Genomic DNA, 23,690 nt, shown 5'->3' on the forward strand with positions numbered 1-23,690 from the left:
CATTCATAAAGACAGATTTGTTGTGAGATTTCTTGTCAGTCTGTGTTATGGGCAGTAACTGGTGGAGGATAAGAGCTGGAAATGTGTTTCTTGTCCTCTGTGGATTAATACTAAATGGATTCTTTTCACTCCATACATTATTGATGAATACCAGGATCATCTTTAGTGCCTATGAAAGTTGTAGCGTGCACCATCGTGCTCACACAGCACTTCAAGGCTCCTAATGACAACATTAATGATACAAGCCTGGATAAATGCTAGTGCAACCTGATTCCAAAAATGTGGGACGTCATTTAAAATGTAAATAAAAGCAGAATGTTATGATTTGCAAAAACTCATAAAGCCAATTTGTTTGAAAACATATCAGATGCTTAAACTGGGACATTTTACTGTATTACACCGAATTTGATGGCGGCAAACGTTCTCAAAAAAATTGGGAAGCTGGAGAAAGTGCTAGAAAAGTGGTTGGAACTAAAAAGAAGCAGGCAGAGGAACATTTGGTGTCTAATTTAGGTTCACTGACAACAGGTCAGTAACATGACAGGGTGTAAAAAGAGCTCCTCCTAAAGAGATCCTCAGAAATGAAAATGGGCGGAGCTTCACTAAACTGCAACAATGTGTCTAAAACATGAAACTTTTGAAAACTTAGAAAAACTTAGAAAAAAGGGCGATCGTGGCTCAAGAGTTGGGAGTTCGTCTTGTAATTGGAAGGTTGCAGGTTCGAGCCCCGGCTTGGACAGTCTCGGTCGTTGTGTCCTTGGGCAAGACACTTCACCCGTTGCCTACTGGTGGTGGTCAGAGGGCCCGGTGGCGCCAGTGTCCGGCAGCCTCACCTCTGTCAGTGCGCCCCAGGGTGGCTACAATGTAGCTGCCATCACCAGTGTGTGAATGTGTGTGTGAATGACTGGATGACAGGTTGTGTAAAGCGCTTTGGGGTCCTTAGGGACTAGTAAAGCGCTTTACAGATACAGGCCATTTACCATATTTAATCATCTACAGTACAGTACTATAGATTCAGGAAGTCTGCAGGAATCTGTGTGCAAGGGACAAGATGCAAATACAGATTTGAAGCTCTATCAAAGAAGCAGAGAAGAAGCTGTATGCAAACATGATTCAGAAACTCTGTCTTCTCTGGGCCATGCTCGTGTTAAATACCTCCATACAATCAGCGCCCAGTTCAAAAGCCTGCATCTCTTATTGTAAGGAGGTGGAGCGGTGCCTATATAACTGCCAGCTTGCACATCTGGAAACACAGCATCAATGAAAGTCAGGTTTTAGAGGACAGATGCTCCCACCCACACGATGTCTTTCCATATTTCACCAGTACAACGATAAATCTGCATCTATTACATCAAAGTGGTTTCACAGCAGTAGAGCACAGGGGGCTGAACTCTCCCGACTGCAGTCCCGACCTTTCACCAGTTTGATGCATCATGAAACAAAAAATATGACTCAGAAAACCCAGAATTTTTGAGCAGCTAGAATCGTCTATATGACAAATATGGGACGACATTCCTGTCCCAAAAGTGCATCAGTTGGTCTCCTCAGTTCCCAGACATTTACGGACTGCTGTTAAAAGAAGAGGGGATTCTACACAGCAGCAAACATGGGACTGTCCCAACATGTGGAACACGTTTTCTATTGCAGGTTTGTGAGATTTGCAAATCAGTTGCAGACATGCTTACTTTTACATTTAGTCAGACTCACCACATCCTTTTGAACTCAAATAATTTTCCCCATTTGAGTCGTCCATCTTTAAGGAGTTAAATAATATCCTAAAGCTCTGCTTTATCGCGCTAACGTGTCCTCTGTAGTGGATAAAGGACTGGGCATGCATCGTGCCACAAATGATAGAGCACATGTGTCGAACTCCAGGCCTCGAGGACCGGTGTCCTGCAGGTTTTAGATGTGTCCTTGATCCAACACAGCTGATTTAAATGGCTAAATGACCTTCTCAACATGTCTTGAAGTTCTCCAGAGGCCTGGTAATGAACTAATCATTTTATTCAGGTGTGTTGACCCAGGGTAAGATCTAAAACCTGCAGGACACCGGCCCTCGAGGCCTGGAGTTGGACACCCCTGCGATAGAGGAACAAGGGAAAGCTCCCTAGTAAGTGCAAGCTAGTCACCTTGGAACTGATGATGGTGCTATGAATGCCGTTGTCGCTGACTTTGATGGTGATTTGCCTGTCTGAGAGATCTGGTCTGATGAACGGGGGCTGAACTTTGACGTGTGGCTTCTTCCTGGGGTCCAGCATGTACCTTCATGAAAAAGTTACAGCACATTAACAAACAGGTTATTTACAGTCATCTATACTTCATTATCAACGCACGGCAGCCTCTCTGTGATGCACTGACACGCCGGGATCCCAGCTGACTTGCTACATGGTTTACAAAAGACATTTCACACACAAATGCGCACGTTTAGCTGTTTTTTCAGGGCCGTCACTGCGGAAACTTGAGGAGGAAAAGAAAACTGTTCCATGTTTTCTGAGCAGTCGAGACACATTCAAGTAATCAACGCCTTGATAAAAACAGGAAACCTAATGATTTTGCTGTCAGACTCACTGCCAGTCAGGTTCGATGTTATATGAGTCACTGATTCAGTAAATTAAAGCGGATCCCATCAGGGCCTGTGCAACAGCTAAACAGCAACCACACAACATTTCACCCCACCTGTTGTTGTCTCTCTGCAGTCACACTGGTGATTTTTATGGGATGGGGCTCGGCCCAGTAGGATGTAATGGGGCGGGTTTTAGTGATGCTCTGTGTGCGTGTGAGCAAAAAGCAGGTTGGCTAGCTCCGCGCCGTTTCCCATTAACTGTTGTTTCTACAGAGTGAGCCAATTCTCTCAGCCATCTGCCTTCCCCCCCCCCCCCCCCCCCAGGGTTGCTGGCTGCTTTCAGGCAGAACACCTCTGCAGCCACCTCAGAGCATGTGCTTAGACACGTAAGGGCCTGTGTTACCACTGCAGTGATGTGCTGGTACAGCATGGATTTCATGGGTTTTGTTGGCCACATGAGTAAGCTGTGGCATACATATGCACGTGTATTGCCTTGATGTACTGCATGTAACAGGAAGACAAGACAGTTTCTACAATGTATTAGCTACCCATACTATGGACACACGCAGCATAGTAAAGCATCTTACCTGGGTGCTAGGGGACTACATAAAACATACTCCACGTTGCCACAGCAACCCTTGGTGAAAGGATTTACTCCTCCACGAAACTTGCCCGTCACCTGCAGAACAAAATGCTGGTTTACAGCTGGCAGCAAAGTAAACACAAGGCCATGGCCAACATACAGAGAGTGGACACACACACACACTTGCCTTTTTTATCTTAGTGAGGACATCTAATTGACATAATGCTTTCCCTAGCCGCTTACCCTAATCCTAACCATCAAAAATGAATGCCTAACCCTAACCATAACCTGTAACCGTGACACTAAAACCACATTTTGAGCATCAAAAAGATCTTAAAACTTGTGGGGCCAAGAATTTGGGCCCCGTAAAGGACTGTTGGACCCCACAAGTATAGTAACAGTTGAATTTTTGGTCCTCACAAAGATGTATAAGTGTGAACACACTAGGGCTGTCACGGTTACGTCGACTATTAAAATCGTCGACGACTGATTTAATAGTCGACGCGTCGTTTGAAGCTTTGTAAGATCCCAAAAGACGCAGGAATAAGTAGTAGGATTTAAGAGTGTAATAACGGACTGAAACAGAAGATGGCAGCACTGCATGTACAAGGATGCCAGCTGCCGTTAAACCCCGAAGAAGAAGAAGCTGTGTCCCAGAATTCATAGCGTGGCCCAGCTCAGTTTCCAACAATGGCGGCAGCTAGTTAGTTTTAATATTACTCTTATTATTCTTTCTGGGTCACAAAATAAACGATTAACATGTTTTCAGGCGAGAATGTAGCTGTGTAAACCTCAAATATCTGCTCAGTTTATCAAGACACCACATACTTTCAAAAGCGCTCCGACGTTTTCGGAGACGTCTGTTACCCACTAGCTCGATAGCTAGCCGGGGGCAAGGCTAACTAGAGCCGTGAGAACACCGGACTCCCGGCAAATCGTTTTCAAACCCACCGCCGTCTTTCGCTACTCAGGTTAAACATGATATATAAGTCACTTAGACAACTTAAAAATGTTATTGTTTGGCTTTTTGTGTGTGTTTTATTTGTTCCTGAGTAAATCGGTTTGGCTGAGATTAAAGTTATAGTTTTTACACAGCTGAATAAACATCAAGCAGACAGCTGATTATCAGAAGTGTGAGATGCTCGAGAATATACTCCGGTGTCCTGTTATATTTTAGATAGCAAGGAGTTTATTAAACTTCACCGAAACAATCTGCAAATTTCATTAAAATTTAATAAACTATCATCTTGTCTTTATTTTTAGTTAGCACATACCTTAAACACTTAAAGCTGTAAGCTAATGATAGTTATTAGTGATGTGCAGATCGATCCTGAAATATCAATTCCTCTGATACCAATCATTTATGTTCTAGAATCGATTCTCACATTAAAATATCGATATTTTAGTAATTTAGAGTAAATTTGTAGTTTATCATTAACAGGAACACAGTGGAAAGAAACTATAACATTCGGATTGTCTACATTCAAAGGAACTACTTCCTCTTCTGCCTTTCATAGTCATGTGCGAAATACGGCTGTATAAATGTCTCACAGCCCCTTGGCGCGCGCACTCACAACAATGGCTGAGCGTAATTGGAGTCATGTGCGGACATATTTTACCTCCACAAACAGCTGAGACGTGGTTTGCGATACATGTTGCAAAAAAAGTGCTCCAAGACTGAGGTGTTGTGGCCATACTAGGGAGACATTCAAAAGGGCTGTTGGGGGGGGGGGTAAATACATTTTACAGTGTTTATTTATCGGATAAAATACGTTAAATGTCACCGTTATTATTGGCCGGCCCGGAAACAGCGGGGGTGTCCAAATTCAGAGGCTGCTTCCACCTGAGGACCCGGCCTTCGCGGTCTAAAGAAAGCCGGGTAGTACGTCACGAGCTCCCTCGGTGGAGTGAAACTCTGCCGTCTGCTCCTTGCTATCTAAAATATAACCGGGCACTGACGTAAACTCTTCTGTTTAATGATCTTCTGTTTGACGTTTATTCAGCTGTGTGAAAACCCCGGAGGAACCCTCCCGAGGGATTAATAAAGTTAAATTGAATCTAATCTAATAACTTTAATCTCAGCCAAACCGATTTACTCACGAACAAATAAAACACTGAAAATAACAATAACATTTTTAAGTTATCAAAGTGACTTGTATATCATGTTTAACCCGAGTAGCGAAAGACCGCGGGGGTTTGAAGACGATGTGTCGGTCGGCTCAGATATTTGAAGTTTACTACATTCTCACCTAAAAATATGTTAAAAGTTTTTTTGCGACCCAGAAAGAGAAATAAGAGTAATATTAAAACTAGAAGCTGCCGCCATTGTTGGAAACTAGAATTGGCTGGGCCGCGCTATGAATTCTGCTATATGTTTTTTCAATTTTGTTGTCCGGGTGGAAAATCGGGAGAAATTCGGGAGAATGGTGGCTCCGGGATTCTCCTGAAAAATCGGGAGGGTTGGCATGTATGGTTGTGGCAACATCACTAACCTTGTCAAACACCTCAGAGTAAATCATATCACAGAAGATGACGAGCGTATGTTTAGACGAACTGAAGACGAGAACAGGGACAGGTGACGTCTCTCACGGAGTCCTTTAGTGCTGCAGGCAGGCAACGTGTTCAAATAGCAAAACTTCAGTTTTTTTATTTCTATATGATGAACCCTACATTATTAAGTGATAAGAACAAGTAATCTGATGTCCTGTAATCATTATGATGCTATAATTTGAGATACAATAAATAAAATAAGTTTTTGTACAAAGTATCGGTATCGGATCAGTATCGTCGATACCACCCTGAATATTACTTGGTATCGGATCGGAAAGAAAATCAGTGGTATCGCACATCACTAATAGTTATATAAGAGCAGATGCATGCTGGTACGTTTTATGTCCAATGGATGATGATCTGATTAGTCGACTAATAGCAAAAATAATCTGTGACTAGTCGACTATCAAAATAATCGTTTGTGGCAGCCCTAGAACACACACACCCAAAATGCATTCACAAGGCGTCTCTCATGGGAATATCTGTGCTGTTCAGTATTGTGTGTGATATTCCCTTAAGTGTGTATGTGCTTATTGCCTTTAACATACTCAACTAGTTTCTAATTTCTTCTTGTTCTACGTGGAGCTGTTACACCGATAAACAGTAACAGCACTAATTGTTTGATTAATAAATGCACGTTCCTCTTCAGCGCCAACATCTCCTCACCTGTTCGTTGGTTGTTCGTCCTCGAGCTACGAGCACCATGTGAAAACCTGTGAGTCCCATGACTGGAATAAAGAAAAGACCCGCTATGCACATCACTACCAAACTGAGCACAAAGGTCAAGGTCATAATAATGTAAGGTCACGGTGCGAGTCATATATGCACGATACAAGGAAGTTTACAAGAAATAATAAAGAATCTAAAGCTAATAACACAAAATGATTTTTGTAGGATTTACAAAAGCGTAAGGATACGTGACAGTGGTGTGCAGCGCTCCCAGCGTTTCTCTGTGATCAAGGACAAAGATGAGGCCAAAACAGAACACTCCCACCATGTGAGCACTCAGCGACAGCAGGAAGAGGAAGAAGTAGCGGTAGTTTCTCCGTCCAATGCAGTTGTTCACCCAGGGACAGTGATGGTCAAAGTCCTGAGAAAGGGAGGAAGTTTTCTATTTAGAAATTTGGAGAAACCAATCAGAAGAACTCTTTAAGGTTTTAAGAAGGAAAAAAAAAACCACACAATGTAAGTAAGTCATGATGGTACAGCTGGTTCGGGGGGGGGGGGGGGGGTTCAAATGCTAAAACTCCGCTTATTTTTGAGGCATATGAACATAAATTATAAATAAAAGATAGACGTGGTCACCATCACCTTTGTTTGTGCCTTAGCAACCAGTTGAGCGTGTTTGCTGTGGCCGGCACATGACCGAGAGATCAAGGACGCTGCACGTAGAGACAGCTTCACGTCTATTTTACTGTAACTGGGACTATAATTTACTACCATCATGCTCTGTCATAAAAAAGACTTGATAGAAGGGACTGAGAACATAAAGTTTTTAGGAAAACAATTTCTTTTTCTCTCATAGATCTCCACAGTCAGAATTCTTTTTGGAACCTGGAGGCCAGAAAAAGAAATAAATAAAAATGCAGGTTTTAACCCTTTAAGATATAATACAATACAACCATTACAGCCTAAATTTTAATAATATGTCTGCATTAAGTGCACAGTAATTACATAAATTGCAAAAAAGTGCAATAAACTACAAAAAAATTTTTTAAATCGTTTTTGTTTTTTTAACATATATTTCTAGTTAGAGAAATTTAAGAGGCTTATCCCTCAAAACTGTAAATACAAAAAAGTTGCACAAAATAGTTTCCCACCACAGGAAATTTATTTTGAGTGTCTTCATAGTTTTATTTTTGAAATACACCAATTTTTATACACTGCAGGAAAAACGAAAATAAATATTATAATGCAAATTTGCAAAATAACAGCATATGCATCAAAATAAACGATTTCCAGCAGTGCAATATGAGTCCTAAGCATCCCAGAAACGACACAGAAAGTCATAAAGTCAAAGATAACTTTTAAAAACACCAGTATAGGCTCATGAGGCCCTGATGGTAAAAAAAACTACATTTCCGTGAAAATGACATCACTTCCTGTTTCGGGCAGGTCATGGCGGACATGCGATAGTTCGTGCTGATGGACGTAGGAAGTGTTATGAACAGCTGATCGGATCAGCAAAGCGTGTTTCTGGAATATTATGTTTTTGTTATATATATATATGCTATATGTGGAAGGAAACTGTGACCGAGGACAAGCTGATGGCATAAGATGTAAGTACAACTCCTCCGGTTTCATATGCAAAAGAAATTATTGCGCTAGCTCACGTGGTTGCAGAGCTACCCGGATTTAAAAATAGTTACACAAAACGGAGCGTGCCCGCTCTGACCGGTTTTAAAGGGTTAAAGCACTTAATCATCAGGTACAGTCCACCTCATACATACAGCTCGAACTCTGGCATTCATTTTTCTTCTCCTTGTTCTGCACTGCTTGGGAATTTAGTTGGAAACTAGTTTTATGACTCCTGTTGTTTCAGTAAACAATAACTCCGAATCACACTGCGCCTTAAATAAATGTCTTGTATTGCCTATTGCGCGTGTGGTTTCCCGGTAGTCCTAAATCTTACTGAGACATAAATTCATCTACATCCCTGTAAAACTGTTCATTCATTTCATTGTTTTGATCATCAAACATTCGACCCCTTTTTCCAGTTTCTAGAAGAAAAACACATGCAGGAATACAAGCTGCTTAATTCTGCATCTTGTGTATTAATATCTGATGTCCCTGTGTGTTTTTATGCCTCTGTGTGTGAACCAATGTGTAGTCTTACAGTATTTTACTGTTGAAGCTGCCAAAAGCTTATATTTATTCCAGTAATTATAATCTTTAATGATGACATTTTTCTTGCCAGAAACACAGATAATAAGAAATGCTGTTTCCTCGCTTTAATCCTTGGCAGGAAGTCTAAATATATGCAAAAAAGAAAGAAATCTGCATTATTTTTCATATCAAATATGCCTGAACATGCCAACTGGACAGATTCTTGATAAAATACTGATATGTTACTCTGACCTTGATGCATATTTAGATTTCATATGCAGTGAACCCACACACACTCTCTCTGTTTGCACTCGTGCTTCTGTATTCACACACACACCTCCACACAGTTGTCGCAGACGCTGCAGTGCGAGCAGCGAGGCGGCCTGTAGAAGTGACAGGTGGCGCACCACTTCATCCGGACCTGAATGCCCTTGATCTCCACGTTCTTGTAGAGCGGTGCCCGGAAATCATCCTCCTTATCCTCGTCCTCGTCCGCTGTGGGTGAGAAGAAGACATTGCAAAAAACCCAGAAAGAGACGCGTGGTCGTGCTTTATGATTCCATTTGACAGGGACACACGGGAAGCGCCTCAAACGAAGCCCACCCTGCTGTTAGATGTCTGCAGAGTGCAAACCCGTGACCTATTCGGTGTGCTTTGAGCTGATCAACTGTGTGACTTGTGTAGAAGAGACTGCCTGTTTATGAAGTTTAGACATTCTTAAAGTGGATTTGTTTTTATGGGAGTTAGACCTCAAACCCTGGCAGAATTATCGGTTTGCTTTATCTGACATAAAAAGATAATTAAACCCGTACTTTGCAAACTGCAGTTGGATGAACTGCAACTGTTAGCCACAAGCAGAAATGCAATGCCATACGCAAAGTATTCCTTATTGCCTATGCAGAGAGAAAAACGGAACAACTCCTGCAGCTGAGAGCTTTTTTGTTTTGTTTCTACTGTGGAGCTGTACTAAAGCAACATGCCTTTCATCTGATCAAAGGAGCACATTTGATCGATTTGCATGAAACTCCAACTTCAGAAAATAATTTCACAGTACAGCAATAACTGACCCGGGTAGCTGAGTACACGCATGCAGAAGGAAACCAAGCAAAGGTAGAGCACGGAAATAAACAGTTCCATAGCGGGAGATTGCTCTGCTATTACGGCTCTCAAGTCGATTCAAATAGATTCTGAAGCAAAGCAGCCTGCCAAACCAGCAAACACAAACAGCAGTGAGGCTTGCATCTCCTCTGACAGATTCTTTCCTCCAAATGCTCCATCCGAGCTTGTTCGGTGAACAAAGCATTGGCCTGTTTCGTACAAGCTACACCGCCTTTGTCAAACTCAATTCTATTTTTGCATGAAACTCAGGAAACAAATGAAGTATGACCTAAAATATACAGTTTGTTTTTATTTTTAGCACTAAAGACTAAGGCACCTACATCCAGTCGCATCCACAGCGACCGGCCATCAGCCACAATATTAAAGTCACTGACAGATGAAGTGGATGGCACCTATCATCTCAGTCTGTTAGGAAACATGGGGTTCTAGCATTGACCCACTTAAGCATTGCTGTAGACTAAATAAAAACTCCTCTCCTTAATAAAACAACGCACCCCAGTGGCAGCCACCTTGCCCTGACACCTGCCACTCCAAAACATTTTAGGATTGTTCTCGAGAAATGCAACAAAGAGCACAAGGTGATAGCCCACATCCCTCTCCTACTGAGCATCCTCGAAAGCCTGATCCACAGATGCCACGACCCTCAACCCACAAGGTCCAAAACATCCACTGCCAATGCTGAGTACCAGCCACACACAGCAGAACAATTCAATTCAATTCAATTCAATTTTATTTATATAGCACCAAATCACAACAAAAGTCACCTCAAGGCGCTAAGAACACCCCCTAAAATTCTGTGTCTGGGCTTCAATATGTATGAACTGCTTAAGGAGTTTTATTATTTGCAGCGGATTGTGTGTATGTACTTACAGTGTGATTCTTTATCATCTTTTTATGTTAACTGCCGTGATGTTCAGATACATTTCATTAGCTCTGAATACTTGTTCTTGAAAGACCGCCAGTGTGAACGCCACGTAGAACATCATTCATGTTCTAGGTTGTAATTTGTTACAATTTGTTCTTGAGTCACTTTTTTCCCAGCGCATCGTCAGCATATGTTTTTGTCAGATGTTCATCCTTCACAAACGGGTGAACTGTGCATATTTACAGGACATGAAGCTGGCAAATTAAACACAGTGAAGGAGAAACATTTTACTATTGTGGTCAGTGATGATTGGCTGTTAGTAGGGGTGGGGGAAAAATCGATACTGTGTAGCATGGTGATATTTTGTTTGCTAATAATGTATCGATACACGGACAGCAGAAATCGATATTTTGTTACAAAAAGGTTTTTGTGCTCTGACTTCAGAGCATGTTGATCCTTTTTCTGAGCAAGAATCCTGACATTCCTTCACTGTCCAAATGTGTTTAACTTTTTATGGCAGCAATAAACATGACAGTTTACTTATTTTAATTTAAGACATGTTTTATTTTAATTAAGTTTAAAACTTTTTTATTTAATGCAAAATTATATTTTGTTTTAATTTACTTTCAAATTCTTCAGTTGCTGAAGGGGCTGCATAGTTTTCATAAACTGCATAGTTCAGAATAGCTATAATTGTACCAGATGGTTGATTCAGTTAAGTTGGACTAGACTGTAATACAAACCGTTCAGTTTGTCAACAATAAAACTGAAATGAGAGAAAGACTGAGTGTGAGACTTTGATATTAGATAAAATGAATATTGATAAAGTTTACCTTTATGTACAGAATCTGAATATCGCAAAATATTTTTAAAAATCGCAATAATATCGTATCGTGCGTTAAGTATTGTGATAATATCGTATCGTGGGATGTATGGTGATTCCCACCTCTAGCTGTTAGTGGGCATGAAATGATCTTTGCTCTTTGAGTGAAAAAATGAACACTTGAAACACATGCCGTAGCCTACATGGACAAAAATGTTGGGTCACACCTCTTAATCTCTGAATTCAGGTGTTTTCATTGCAAAGTAGAAGCGTTAAAGAACCACAGCAACTCAGCCGAGAAGTGACAGAACATATAAAGTTGCAGAGCGGGCTCACAGAGTGCTGAGGCTTATACTCCAGAAAAGTCTCAGCACTCTGTTGTTGAATTACTGCAGACTTCCAAACTTCCTCCGGCATCAACAACAACACAAAAACTGTGCATCGAGGTGTTGTGTTTCCATGGCCAACCAGCTCCTGTAGGTGTAAAACACAGGTGGCCTAGTACTTCACTTCAATTCAATAAAAATGCATTAATCCATGTAACACCAAATTACAATAATAGTCACCTCAAAGAGAAAGCCCCAAGAGTCGAGCGACACCCTATGAGCAAGTACTTGGTGACAGTGGGGAGGGAAACTCCCTTTAAACAGGAACAAACCACAACATTAGCATTTTTATTGAAGTTTCAGTTTCTTTCTAATTGTCTTCAGAAAAATGAACTTAATAACTGCACAGCCTCATTAGCCCCAGTCGTCTTTTTTGTCCATCACCTCAATTAGTGGCTTCCTCAAAAAAAGGTGCTGTCGATGACCTCAATCTGCACTTTACTTTTACAGCCTTGATGACATATATATTATTATTTGGCTGACAAATATAACATCAAGCGCTTAGAAAAACTCATCTGCCACCAGTCTATAAAACACAAGACAGCTGCCATAGAAGGCTACAGTCATGGCCCGGGGAGGCGGCTAACTGGCACCATACACAACCTACTAATCATTTCCCCTTTATGAGCAGGGAAGACTCTCTAAAGCAAGGTCCTTATCATCAAGAAGCAAATTAAACATGTCCAGGGATGGGTGAATTCATCAGTACCCTCTATGGCTGAGACTCAGGAGTCTGCCTGCATCAGGAGCAGAGGTCAGTGCAGCTTGTTTGACAGGCTGAACAGCTGAAAGATACTTAATACACCGCGCAATATGAAGGCTCGTATAACCTCCAGCAGTGCCCTGCATGTGAAGCTGGTAGACTGTAAGAGGCAGATAATAGGGTAATGAAACGCTGCAGGGTGGTTCTCTGATAAATGTGGTGCTATAAAAAAAAGAAAAGAAATAAAGAGCAGCTTCTAAATGGGGACTCAGCAGAGTTTAACCATTACTTACATGTAGCATTTATGTGCACATGCTTTATGACAGACATTAATGTTTTAGATGGCAGATAAATATTGTAATAAGATTTTGCTTAGAAAGTTTACAGTTCAGACTTTGATCAAAACATTTTCAGAGCTCCTCGCGTCGGTACAAACCTCTGGGGTAAACGCCGGGGTCCATGAAGGTTGCCATACTGAAGTTGGCCAAGACGAAGAGGAAGACCAGTCCATTGTAGAGAGGCACAGCGGGCGAGATGACTTTAGTCAACCAGGGGCACCTAGAGACACACATCAAGACAAAGACAATCAGGATGCTTCCTGTGTGTTGAGCAGCACATCGTAAACATTTAAACAGCGCTGCATTTTCATCAACCGTGCGTTTCCCCTTCTTGTCTTCACCATAACCGCGTAAAAAGTAACAGCAAAGGTGAAAGTGTTACAAGAAAACAGACTTTCCCATGAATGAGCCTCTGTTGAGTAACGATGCAGGGCAGTGTCTAACAAAATGTCTGTTTAACACGAGCACATAAAAGCCCGATGAGGAGGATTTGAAGTGTCTTTGAAGTCAATTTGTATCTTTCTGTTTGGAAATAATTCTTCACTGAAAAAGAACTATTGTTGATTTCTTACTATGCGGCTCCACTCAGTGCACCACTTTACAGTTACAGAAGTTAGGCCAGACCTTCCCAAAGTGTGGGGCCCGCCCCCTAGAGGGGGCGCAGAGCCATGGCGGGGGGGCGCGGAATGACAAGGGAGGAAAAAACAAAACGCTTGGACACTGATAGCACGGGCGGCTACAGAAACGCAAAGCAGGAGATGAAGCATCGCTGAATATGTTTCCAAACCAACTTCATTCTAAGCCAAAGACTAGAAAATATGGTGAAGCAAATCTTCCCTTTGGTTTCACCTGCACAAGTGCCGAGGTAGGTCTCCCTGCAGGATTGGTTTTCCCTTTGTCAGGAGCAGCGCTGGGCTGTTTAAATCACGGACAAACAGGATCCCACATTCGTGATTTTTAGTTCACAAACACTTGTTGTAATGACTAACTACTCCTGACATTTTGGAGATGTTAGCTCTTTATACAGTAAAGTTACAGCAGGATACAAATAACATCAGGCTGATCCTGCCACGATTTGTTCCCCGGTTCAAATCACGGACAAACAGGATCCCACAGCTGTTTATGTTTTTAAACCCATTTTGCACAGAGAGGCATTTTTGAAAAATGTATTGATGGCAATGTTGAATATTATCACACAGGAAAAAAACAACTACACGTAAAATAATGACACCGTGACGCCTCTGCCTTTGTAAATGGAGGGACATTAACTGTGTGTTTATATGTAAGCGTGTAAAACCTGCAGACAGTCAGATTAACAGTATTTTGTCTCTGCAATTTATCTCATGTAAACAATAACGTGGCCACAGCGTGACGCACAGGGTGCCTTTTTCACATCACAGGGTGACGTAAAAAAGGCACATATCTTTGACGCTGCATGACAAACTCTGTATTCCTCGTCCACACGTAAACGCAAAAAAAGGAGTTTTAAAAAATCTCAGTTTTCGGTGATTCGAAACGCCGTTTCCGTGTGGACGAAACAGCTGCGTGTTCAAAAATACCCGTGTAGGTGTGGACGCAGCGTAAAAGAGTTAGTAGTTTATTTTCTTACTACCTGCAATTTAGTGCAGATTACTTTTATTTGCTTAATTGTTTACTAAATGTTTGAGATGTGAAATAAACCGCAATGGAGCAAAATATGGGTGTGTGTGGTTGGAGGATGTGTGCGCGCGTGCACGCGCGGGGGGGGGCAACATTTTTCTTGTAAAACAAAGGGGGGCGCAGCAAAAAAAGTTTGGGAACCACTGAGTTAGGCTGTAGTGACTCACTAAAGTCCAAGTGCAGCTTTTTCCTGCATCAGCTTGTTTGAGCCTAAAAACAATCAAAGCTGACAAAAACCCCAAACTGGTTGAAATCTTCTAAAATCTTTGAAACTCTTGCCTTTAATAGTAGCTACTGTTCAATTAAAATAATTGAGTTTTTGGCACAACAGCTGATGTCTTACTCATGCACTGGGATCTGCTAGCCAATAAATGCATCAGCTAGAAATACTCCAGCCTCAACACGCACACCCAAAAGCCACCACTAAAAATATTCTCACCAAACCTTGATGAGCAACATTTTGCATCACACCGACCTTCTCCACCGCCTGCAAATTATAGCTCAATAAGGGCTGTGACACATTCAAGTGTGGAGACACCTGAGTAAGACTCACAGCTCTGCTCAGTCACCTGCACTTAAATGTCAAGACACTGTGTGCTTCCTGGGGTGTCACGATTCAAGCCGACTGCCTCTCTGGAGGTGAAACGCCATCGGAATGGAGATGTGTTAACACCTACAGCTGGACACACCGCAGAGACCCTGCAGGTCAGAAACTCACAGAGGATTCATGAATTAATGAAATATCTCACAGGGTTGGGGTGTGGGGCTGGGGGCTCAAAGAGAGACTCTCACTCTAAGTGATGACTAATACACTCACGGCCGGCTGGCACACGACTCAGATACAAACACTTGAATCTCCAAACATGCCTCCCCAGCTCATTGTGACGTCAAAAACTCCTTCCTGTACTCGTGCCCCGAGATCAGCTTCAATCCATTTATCTCCTTTCCTGCTCTGCCAGTCTGCTGTTGCTTTGCTGAATTATTCAGAGCCATGGCTCTACAAAAGACAGAGAAGCGCTAACGGGGACGAGATGGCCTTTCACACATGCAGTCCTCTTCAGCTTTGTTAGAGCTAGTATTGGGTTGATCCGCCCTCACTGTTGCATCATATTACTGCTAACTGTAGTCTATAACTAGATGTCTAGTTGAAGTTTTCAAAATGGCCACAAAAAAATAAATAAATAAATATAAATATATATATATATATATATATATATATATATATATATATATATATATTAGGGGTGCAACGATACACACAATTCACGGTTCGGTTCGATACTTTGGTGACACGGTTCGATATTTTTTCGATACAAAAAAATGTTCATGCTTTTTTAATTTGTCATTTATTAAAATTATAAATATATATTTTTACTCAAAAGTACAGTTTTTTAATTTAATGTTGCTGAAACAACAAAGGGATAAAATAATAAATCTATCTGATTGAGGAATCACTCATCTTTGGAAAAGAGAGTTTATCACAGAGAAATGGCTCTTTCAAAATAAAAGCTGTACTATACGCTTCTTCTGGGCTATATTCTCAGCAGCATATTAAACATATCAGGTCCCCATAAGGAGAATCATGTGCTAACAGCTGTCTAAATGACTCTGTAAAGTTTGTAGCATGCGTACTTGTTGTTTATGTCTGCTTCCACTTGTCTTTGCACTAGGATGATGTCGGAGTAAATGTGCAGTCATATTCGTTGTGTTCCCACTAGTGCTGTCAGCGTTAATCTGAAATGACGTTAACGCCACAACGCGACAAATGTCTGTTAACGAGCTACCACGGATCGCCCCGTGCGTGGGGCTGGACGGCGTTAACACGTTAACGAGCTAACTGCGCTAACACACTAGTTCCCACCAATGTAATTGAGCATTGCTGGCACATCCAACATACTGTTTCACTTTAGTCCATGACGGGCTTACCTTCAGGGTCATACGTCACATGAAAACCAACAAATAGTTCCAAACGCCAGATCTGAATGAGGGTGGGGGAGGTTCAATTTGCCATGTTGCAAGGAGAGCTTAGCTTCTGTCTGCTAGCTTGCCCTGCGCTCAGTGAATCTGGGTTCGACTACTCTGCCTAGGCTGCACTGTCGAGCGCAGATCCACTGAGCGCTCAACACAGACAGCATCGTCAGAAGAAAAGTTGATAAAATAAATTAAAAATGTTGTATTGTTCGATACATATGCGTACAGAACCGAAAGCACTGTATCGAACGGCTCAATATCGATACGAGTATCGTTGCACCCCTAATATATATTACATCCTAAAAGAGCTGGCACCTAAGTTAACTTTACCCATGTAAAATCGGAAACAGGTGGAGCGATTTATTGCGACATGGAAATGCAGGATATAAGGCAAAGTCTTACAAGGGACAGATTTTTGTTCCTGCTTATTCTCTGAAAACACACATTGCACACATCTTCCTTTACAAGACAATAACATCAAAGTACATCTCAGCAGAACTGACATTCACTCAGCACACTGCAGTGAGTCGTACTATGCTGTGTCAACAAGTGCTTAAAAAAACTGATCAAAGAAAAGAAACGGGACGCAGCCCCACAGTCTCCCAAAATCCCAATTTACTCGCCTGTCAAGGGATCATGTATTTTTGTGCAGTGTGTGATACAGTGGAGTCAGATAGGAGGGTGGGGGTGGTGGGGTGGAGTGCAGCTGACAGCAACCATTTTAGGAACCTGGGAGCTGACAGCGTGGGAGGAAAATGTGAGTGAAAGAAAGTCTAATTAAGCACACAGACATTGGTTAATTGTGTAGGAGTAACAAATAACAACAGAGTGCTTATCAGCCCTGCGTGGTAAGCAGTGTTCACGCTAAGTGTAGCCATGATACTTCAACTGACGCAAATAAATACAGAAATAAAAATGTCCACAAAAAATAGCTTGGATAATTTGTTAAGCTGAAAGGACTTTTTCTGCCAAAAGGGCAGTAAAGTAATGAGTTTGCTTCCATCGTGGCTTCAAGTCCAAAAAGGAAGAAAGTCCAGGAATCATTTTGATAATTAAAACTACTGCAAACAGGAGCTGGAGAGCATCCAGGCCGATCGGCATTCAAAACAGCAGTTTGCATGCGAATACCTCACAGACACTGAGGTGCAGAGTCAACGTCTATACCAGGGAGTAAAAATTAAAATCATATTTCGTCGTGACTGAGACGAGGATGAAAAGGGAGATAAAAGCACAGGATTTGGAAGAAATAGCCCACAGCTCGCTCCCATGCTGGCAGAGCAGCTTGCGGTCTCCTCACTAACCTTAGCCAGATCGATGAGCGCTTTCACAGCAAACATCTTCTAAATCACTTCTACTACTACCATTACAGGTCCCATCCATGCATGCCTACTTAAATGTAAATCCACCCGTCATTCCTCGGGTTACACATGTGATTCTCCTGCTGAACAGCAAAGGAAGAAAGTCTGTAGGAGGCAGACTGCAAGCTAAGAGCGCACCTTCCCCTCTGCTGTCATACATTTGCATTGTTAAAGTGCAAATGAGCTCTTTAAATATGACTCACATGTTTGGTGAACGATTATGCAAACGACCTTGGGGTGGTCAGAACTACTTGGTGATTTAATGGAACCAAACTGAGACGTGAGCAAAAACAATTAGACGTGCAGAGCTGTTGTTTTCTAAACCATAAATAATTACACGACACGAATTACCGCGCAGTGCCACGCCGCTGCATTAGCTGTCAAAACTCATCCTCGCTGTTGTCTGGATTCACATTACTGTAATTCAATCCAGCTGAATTCAGTGTAGTATAGTTAACAGTTTAGTAGGAAAAAAAACGAGGAATATTTGGAGCATTTTCCAGACTTCAAAATCCCGATTTTATCATTGGGAAATCACTGGACAAAAACCACATGTATGCAAAGCTCAGCGACAACTGCTGAGTTGTTCATTTGATCTATATTTGCATTAAAAAGAGAGAAAAAAGGAGACAGAAAGAGAGCTGTGCAGCTCATCGGCCACTTTGTCAAACACATGTGCTGCTGCTGCCCTCTGAACAGAGCAGAGGCCCCCATGTCTGCCGACTCTACCACATTTAGCCTGCATCATTACTTGATATGTGCTTTTGACAAAATTATGTCACTATGGGCTTCCTGTTAAATCCAGAATTGAATTCAAAATCCTGCTCCTCACATACAAGGTCTTAAATAATCAAGCCCCATCTTATCTTAATGACCTTGTAGTACCATATCACCCTATTAGAGCACTTCGCTCTCGCTCTGCAGGCCTACTTGTTGTTCCTAGAGTATTTAAAGTAGAATGGGAGGCAGAGCCTTCAGTTTTCAGGCCCCTCTTCTGTGGAACCAGCTTCCAGTTTGGATTCAGGAGACAGACACTATCTCTACTTTTAAGATTAGGCTTCCAACTTTCCTTTTTGCTAAAGCATATAGTTAGTGCTGGACCAGGTGACCCTGAATCCTCCCTTAGTTATGCTGCAGTAGACGTAGGCTGACGGGGATTCCCATGATGCATTGAGTTTTTCCTTTCCAGTCACCTTTCTCACTCACTATGTATTAACAGACCTCTCTGCATTGAATCATATCTGTTATTAACCTCTGTCTCTCTTCCACAGCATGTCTTTATCCTGTCTTCCTTCTCTCACCCCAACCGGTCGCAGCAGATGGCCCCGCCCCTCCCTGAGCCTGGTTCTGCTGGAGGTTTCTTCCTGTTAAAAGGGAGTTTTTCCTTCCCACTGTCGCCAAAGTGCTGCTCATAGGGGGTCATATGATTGTTGGGTTTTTCTCTGTATCTATGAAGCGCCTTGAGGCGACATTTGTTGTGATTTGGTGCTATATAAATAAAATTGAATTGAATTGAATTGAATTGAAAACAACGAGGACATTGGTAACAATGGGGACAGCTTGAGAGTGCGTGAGAGGGAGAAAGTAAAGACGCAAATGTTGGGATGGTTTTATGGAAGAAAGTCGTGAAACCCAAAATGAAACTATTTTAATAGATACACATCATTTGATAATATATTGATATACAAACGTAACCAAAACTGTGTGTAACAATAACTATAACAACAGAGTATCTGATTTGTGGGAAACAGCAATGGTGATGATAACTCAGCAGTCTTTTTAAAAGAAAAAAAGTAAAAGGGAAGAAGAAAAAAATCCTGGACACAAATCCTGTCTTAAGAAAACCACAGGCTTGATCTGTTGATTCAACACAAGCTTAGTGAAACACCTTTTGAGGTAAACTCCTAAAATCCAGAAAACCTCAGAGGGGAGGGAAAGCCACTGCAGTCTTTGTCAAGTAATTATGTGTTTGATGAGGAATTTGATGATTTTTACTGGTCCATTAGTCACAGCTGAAGCTTGAAACAGTGCTGTGACAATCAATCACCTACCATGACAAGCATCTATATGGTATCCACTACATATCCTGAGGCTATTTGACTACTCGGATCTGTCTGTCCCTCATTTTCCTTCTTTTGGATCACAGCAGAAAAAAAAAAACAGCCTTCCCTTTGAAGTTGCTGTAATCTGCTCTTTTAGTAGCACTGGGAGAAATGGAGGGCAGAGTCTGAACAACCATCAAAGAGAAAGCTGCCTGAATCCAGAGAGCTTTGGGGACTGATACTGAGAGGTGGCACTTTTCTTTGTCCAACATGGACATTTTTAAGACGCGGTCGTCTGTGTGAATGTGAATAAGATGGATTAATATGCAGAGTACGTCTGTGATTCATTCACAGTAGTAAACCTGACAGAAACGGACTTTTGATATTTTAGGGCGTCAAAATGTTACAAGTGATAGATGTTCACTACATGAACAATAAAATACTTTAATGTCACCTTTTATCTGGATCTGATCTGATCTCAGAGCCATCATGAACAGTGAGTCCTCGCTGGAATTACACCCGTAACGATAGAAGACGCTGCTGGGCCAAAAGGAACACTTACAGTAATGTATTCAGCTCCTGCTGAGAACACCAACCCATTGATTAGTTCATTAAGTCTCAACCCAGCGGGACACACGAGGGAGGTGTTCTTGTACTGACTGCCTACTGAGATCCAGTGATCCGAAATCCATTGTAAGGCTGGTATCATTTCACCCCCTAGGAAGGACATTTTCATTATGACTTAAAAAGAAAGAGAAAACTGTAGTCTTGGAGGAAATCAGTGTGAGAGCTTGATCTCAGTTGTTACATACATGCCATCTACAATCATCTCCCCAGGACTTCAGTTCCCACAATCCATCACAGAATCCCACCTGCCAAACCAGTGCAGTTTCTGTCAGACTAATTTTCCTCCTCATAGGTTTCGTGAACAGCACCATAAGTCGCTTCTAACTCCCGTAGGAGCTGCCAGTCACCAACACAAACACATCCCTGAAGCTTTGTCTTCACACAGCGGCAGCGAGCCTGTTGTCAGTGGAAACACAGGTGTGTTCACTGCAGATGTTGAGCAGGACGTTTTGAGAACTCACAGACCGAGCAGGTATCGTAAATTAAACTTCCTCTAACCCCAAGTTATTCCTTCCTTGCCTACAAACTGCAGAGCAGCCCGGCTGGCGCTCAGCCTCGCATTTAGAGTATGTAGTTAAATTAGGTCTAGTCGTTGCTTTTAGCATGACATGTCAGAGAAAGTGTGAGTAGTGACCACTGCAAGCTTGCAGAGGCCAAAGTGAAATCTTTGCATTGCTTTTTTGTCTGACCAGTTGGTCTCCATTCAGAATTAATAACCGATCCTTTTGTACAAGGGGAAAAAAAACATGACCGGATTTATAAATATGATTTTTAAACTGTCCTCCCTCCGTGTGTTTGTGAGCTGGAGGCTTACTGCTCCTTGATTGGCTTCCCCACAAACTCTGTAAGCAGATCTGAGTCTTAACCGAGACTTAAAGTGAGCACAGTCAAACAACAAACGTGTGGTCTTCAATAGCTGACTTTAAAAAATCAATTAAAAAAAATAGTCGTCTGTGTTTGATTTTATTTATGCTTATAAGGCATATAGAGTTTTGCAAATTAATACCAATACTAAAGACTAGAAAACACACTTCAATTGTGTTTGCTTCTCTGGAGCCTCGCGGAAAGGTCGCCTTCGCTCTGAGCCTAGAGAGCAGAGGTGGAAGCCGAGCAGCCGCGGGGTACACCGTTCGCCATCTGCATGCTCGGAGCCCAGCGTGCATTTTCATGGCTGCACAAAAGCTCCGTTTGAAATCAAGTTAAATGCTTTTCAGCCCTCACGCTGCCCTTTTACATTTGCATATTCACAAATCCCATTTTGATTGTTTACAGAAAGACGACAGCAGGAAGGCGCAGAGAAGCACAGCATCCAAACCAGCTTACTACAGTAAATTATATCACGTTATAAATAAGCGTACTGTGCAGTGACACTAATACAAGCGTCGCCTGACTCCACAGGTATAAGGCTCCTGCTAAAACGCATGGTTTCAGTTCATATTTATATTAAAAGAGCAGTGTAATTCAGATAATCAATAGAATTTCTTCGTCATCTATTGTGGTGATTCAGTTCAAAGTGGTTCACCGTCTCCGTTGGTCTAAAACGAGACTGAGCAAAATCAAGGATGGGTTTGACCCCACATGTGACCGGTGCAAACGAGAGTCTGCTTCCCTATTTCACATGTTCTGGGCATGTCCAAGACTGGGTAGCTTTTGGAAAAGCATATTTGAAACCATGTCCAACATATTTGGTGCCCATTTATAGCTATTTTTGGGGTGACGCCTTGTGATGCCAGTCTTTCCAAATCACACTCTGATCTTCTGGCCTTTTGCACTCTTTTGATCCGTAGAATGATGTTATTGAAATGGAAAGAGCCACTTCCACCTGTATATGGGCGATGGGTTAAGGATGTCATGGACTATACTCAGCTGGAAAAGATCCGCTACACTGTAAAAGGTTCGGTTCGGAGGTTTTATGACACATGGCAACCTTTTCTTACTTACTTTGAAAGATTAAGTCCGGATACTATCGCTTAATGTGCGTGTGAGTGGGGGTTTTTTTTTCCTTGCTGTTGTTCATTTATTTTATTATTTACTTTGTATCTGTAATTTTATTTTATTTTATCTCTTCTTTCCTCTCTGGCTGGGTTTTAGTTACACTGTTCTGGATGGGTGGGGCCACGACTGTTTGTTACTATTGCCGTAATTGTTGTTGGAAGCAATTCTTTGTTCAATAAAAAGACCTTGATCAAAAAAAGAGCAGTGTAATTCAGTATTTATGGCTAAATGCTTACACTCATGTTTCAGTGAGACATGACTTTAAAAACAAACAAGCAAACATTTGAAAGTCATCCCTGGTACAGTTTCCAGTTGATGTGTGTAAGCATTTTGTAGGAGCAGAAGGAGATGAATGAAAATATTTGCATATGGAAGAGGAGAAAAGAGACAGTGTGTGTGTTTGCCTCATCTTCACTCTTCTGCTCACTCACTGTCTTTGTATTAAGAAAAAAAAACATTACAATACTTTGTCAATCTCCCTGTTAATTTCCCCAATAACGATTTTCTCATCTTTCCCACAGGAAAATAACAAGTCAACAACATGTGCTCTCATAATCCCATAAATCAAATGCGAGTCACTTTTCCTGATGAAAAACTGTTGGCAATGACATGTGTACCAAACCAGCATAACAAACATTCATGTGCATGCATTGGATTGTGTGGGCTGTCCAAGCGATGACACATGGGTGGCTATTTTGTCGTTATTGGGTTGTTGTTTTTTTCTTTTCTTTTAGGCACCCCTTGGGAAACTGGAAACCAGTACAGTGCCATGGGTCATTTGTTATAAATGAGGCTTATGGGGCCAAAGAAACAGAGGCTTAACAAGAGAAGTGCTGTAACTATGGGTTATTTAGAGAGTAGCAAAGTGTATGCATGTGTGAGTGGCTGGATACTGCTAACATAGACGCCCCAGCTTCAACCATTGGTCTGCTCACTCAGTTGCCAGGCTGATATGTACGGAGGGAAAGCAATGTCTCAAGAAGTTTGCTTGCCCTGTGTCACATTCCCAGCCGCTCTTATTCCAAGTCTCAAACATGGCAGCCTGCAAGTGTGGCCAAGAGTTTCAAGAGTTATGACGCAAAGAGGCGACAGACAGTCGTTCAGACTGGTTTGTGGCCTATTTTCAGATAATTAAGTGCTGGACCATTAGTGTTGTACAGTCGATACAACGGGAAGGATGAGTTGCATCCATCTTTTACAGCCAATGGCATGAGAACCACAGGAATTTATTGTGTTTATCTGACATTCAGTTTATTTATAATGTTGATAATTCAATTCAGTT

General features: G+C 41.8%; 1 protein-coding gene across 1 annotated transcript in view; it reads right to left on the reverse strand.

Moving 5' to 3' along the window:
- The window catches only part of zdhhc8b (zDHHC palmitoyltransferase 8b), a 73,920-nt gene that overhangs the window by 7,685 nt on the left and 42,545 nt on the right, over positions 1-23,690 (reverse strand). Inside the window, exons 2-7 of the mRNA XM_006805450.3 lie at positions 12,855-12,976; positions 8,860-9,017; positions 6,614-6,786; positions 6,363-6,465; positions 3,151-3,242; positions 2,130-2,262 (exon numbers count right to left, since the gene is read on the reverse strand). Of these exons, the coding sequence (XP_006805513.1) occupies positions 2,130-2,262; positions 3,151-3,242; positions 6,363-6,465; positions 6,614-6,786; positions 8,860-9,017; positions 12,855-12,976 (781 nt within the window). The remainder of the gene's footprint in view (positions 1-2,129; positions 2,263-3,150; positions 3,243-6,362; positions 6,466-6,613; positions 6,787-8,859; positions 9,018-12,854; positions 12,977-23,690) is intronic.

The sequence above is a fragment of the Neolamprologus brichardi genome, chromosome 12 (assembly GCF_056152115.1).
Source record: "Neolamprologus brichardi isolate AB-2024 chromosome 12, ASM5615211v1, whole genome shotgun sequence".
In the NCBI taxonomy this organism is placed as follows: Eukaryota; Metazoa; Chordata; class Actinopteri; order Cichliformes; family Cichlidae; genus Neolamprologus; species Neolamprologus brichardi.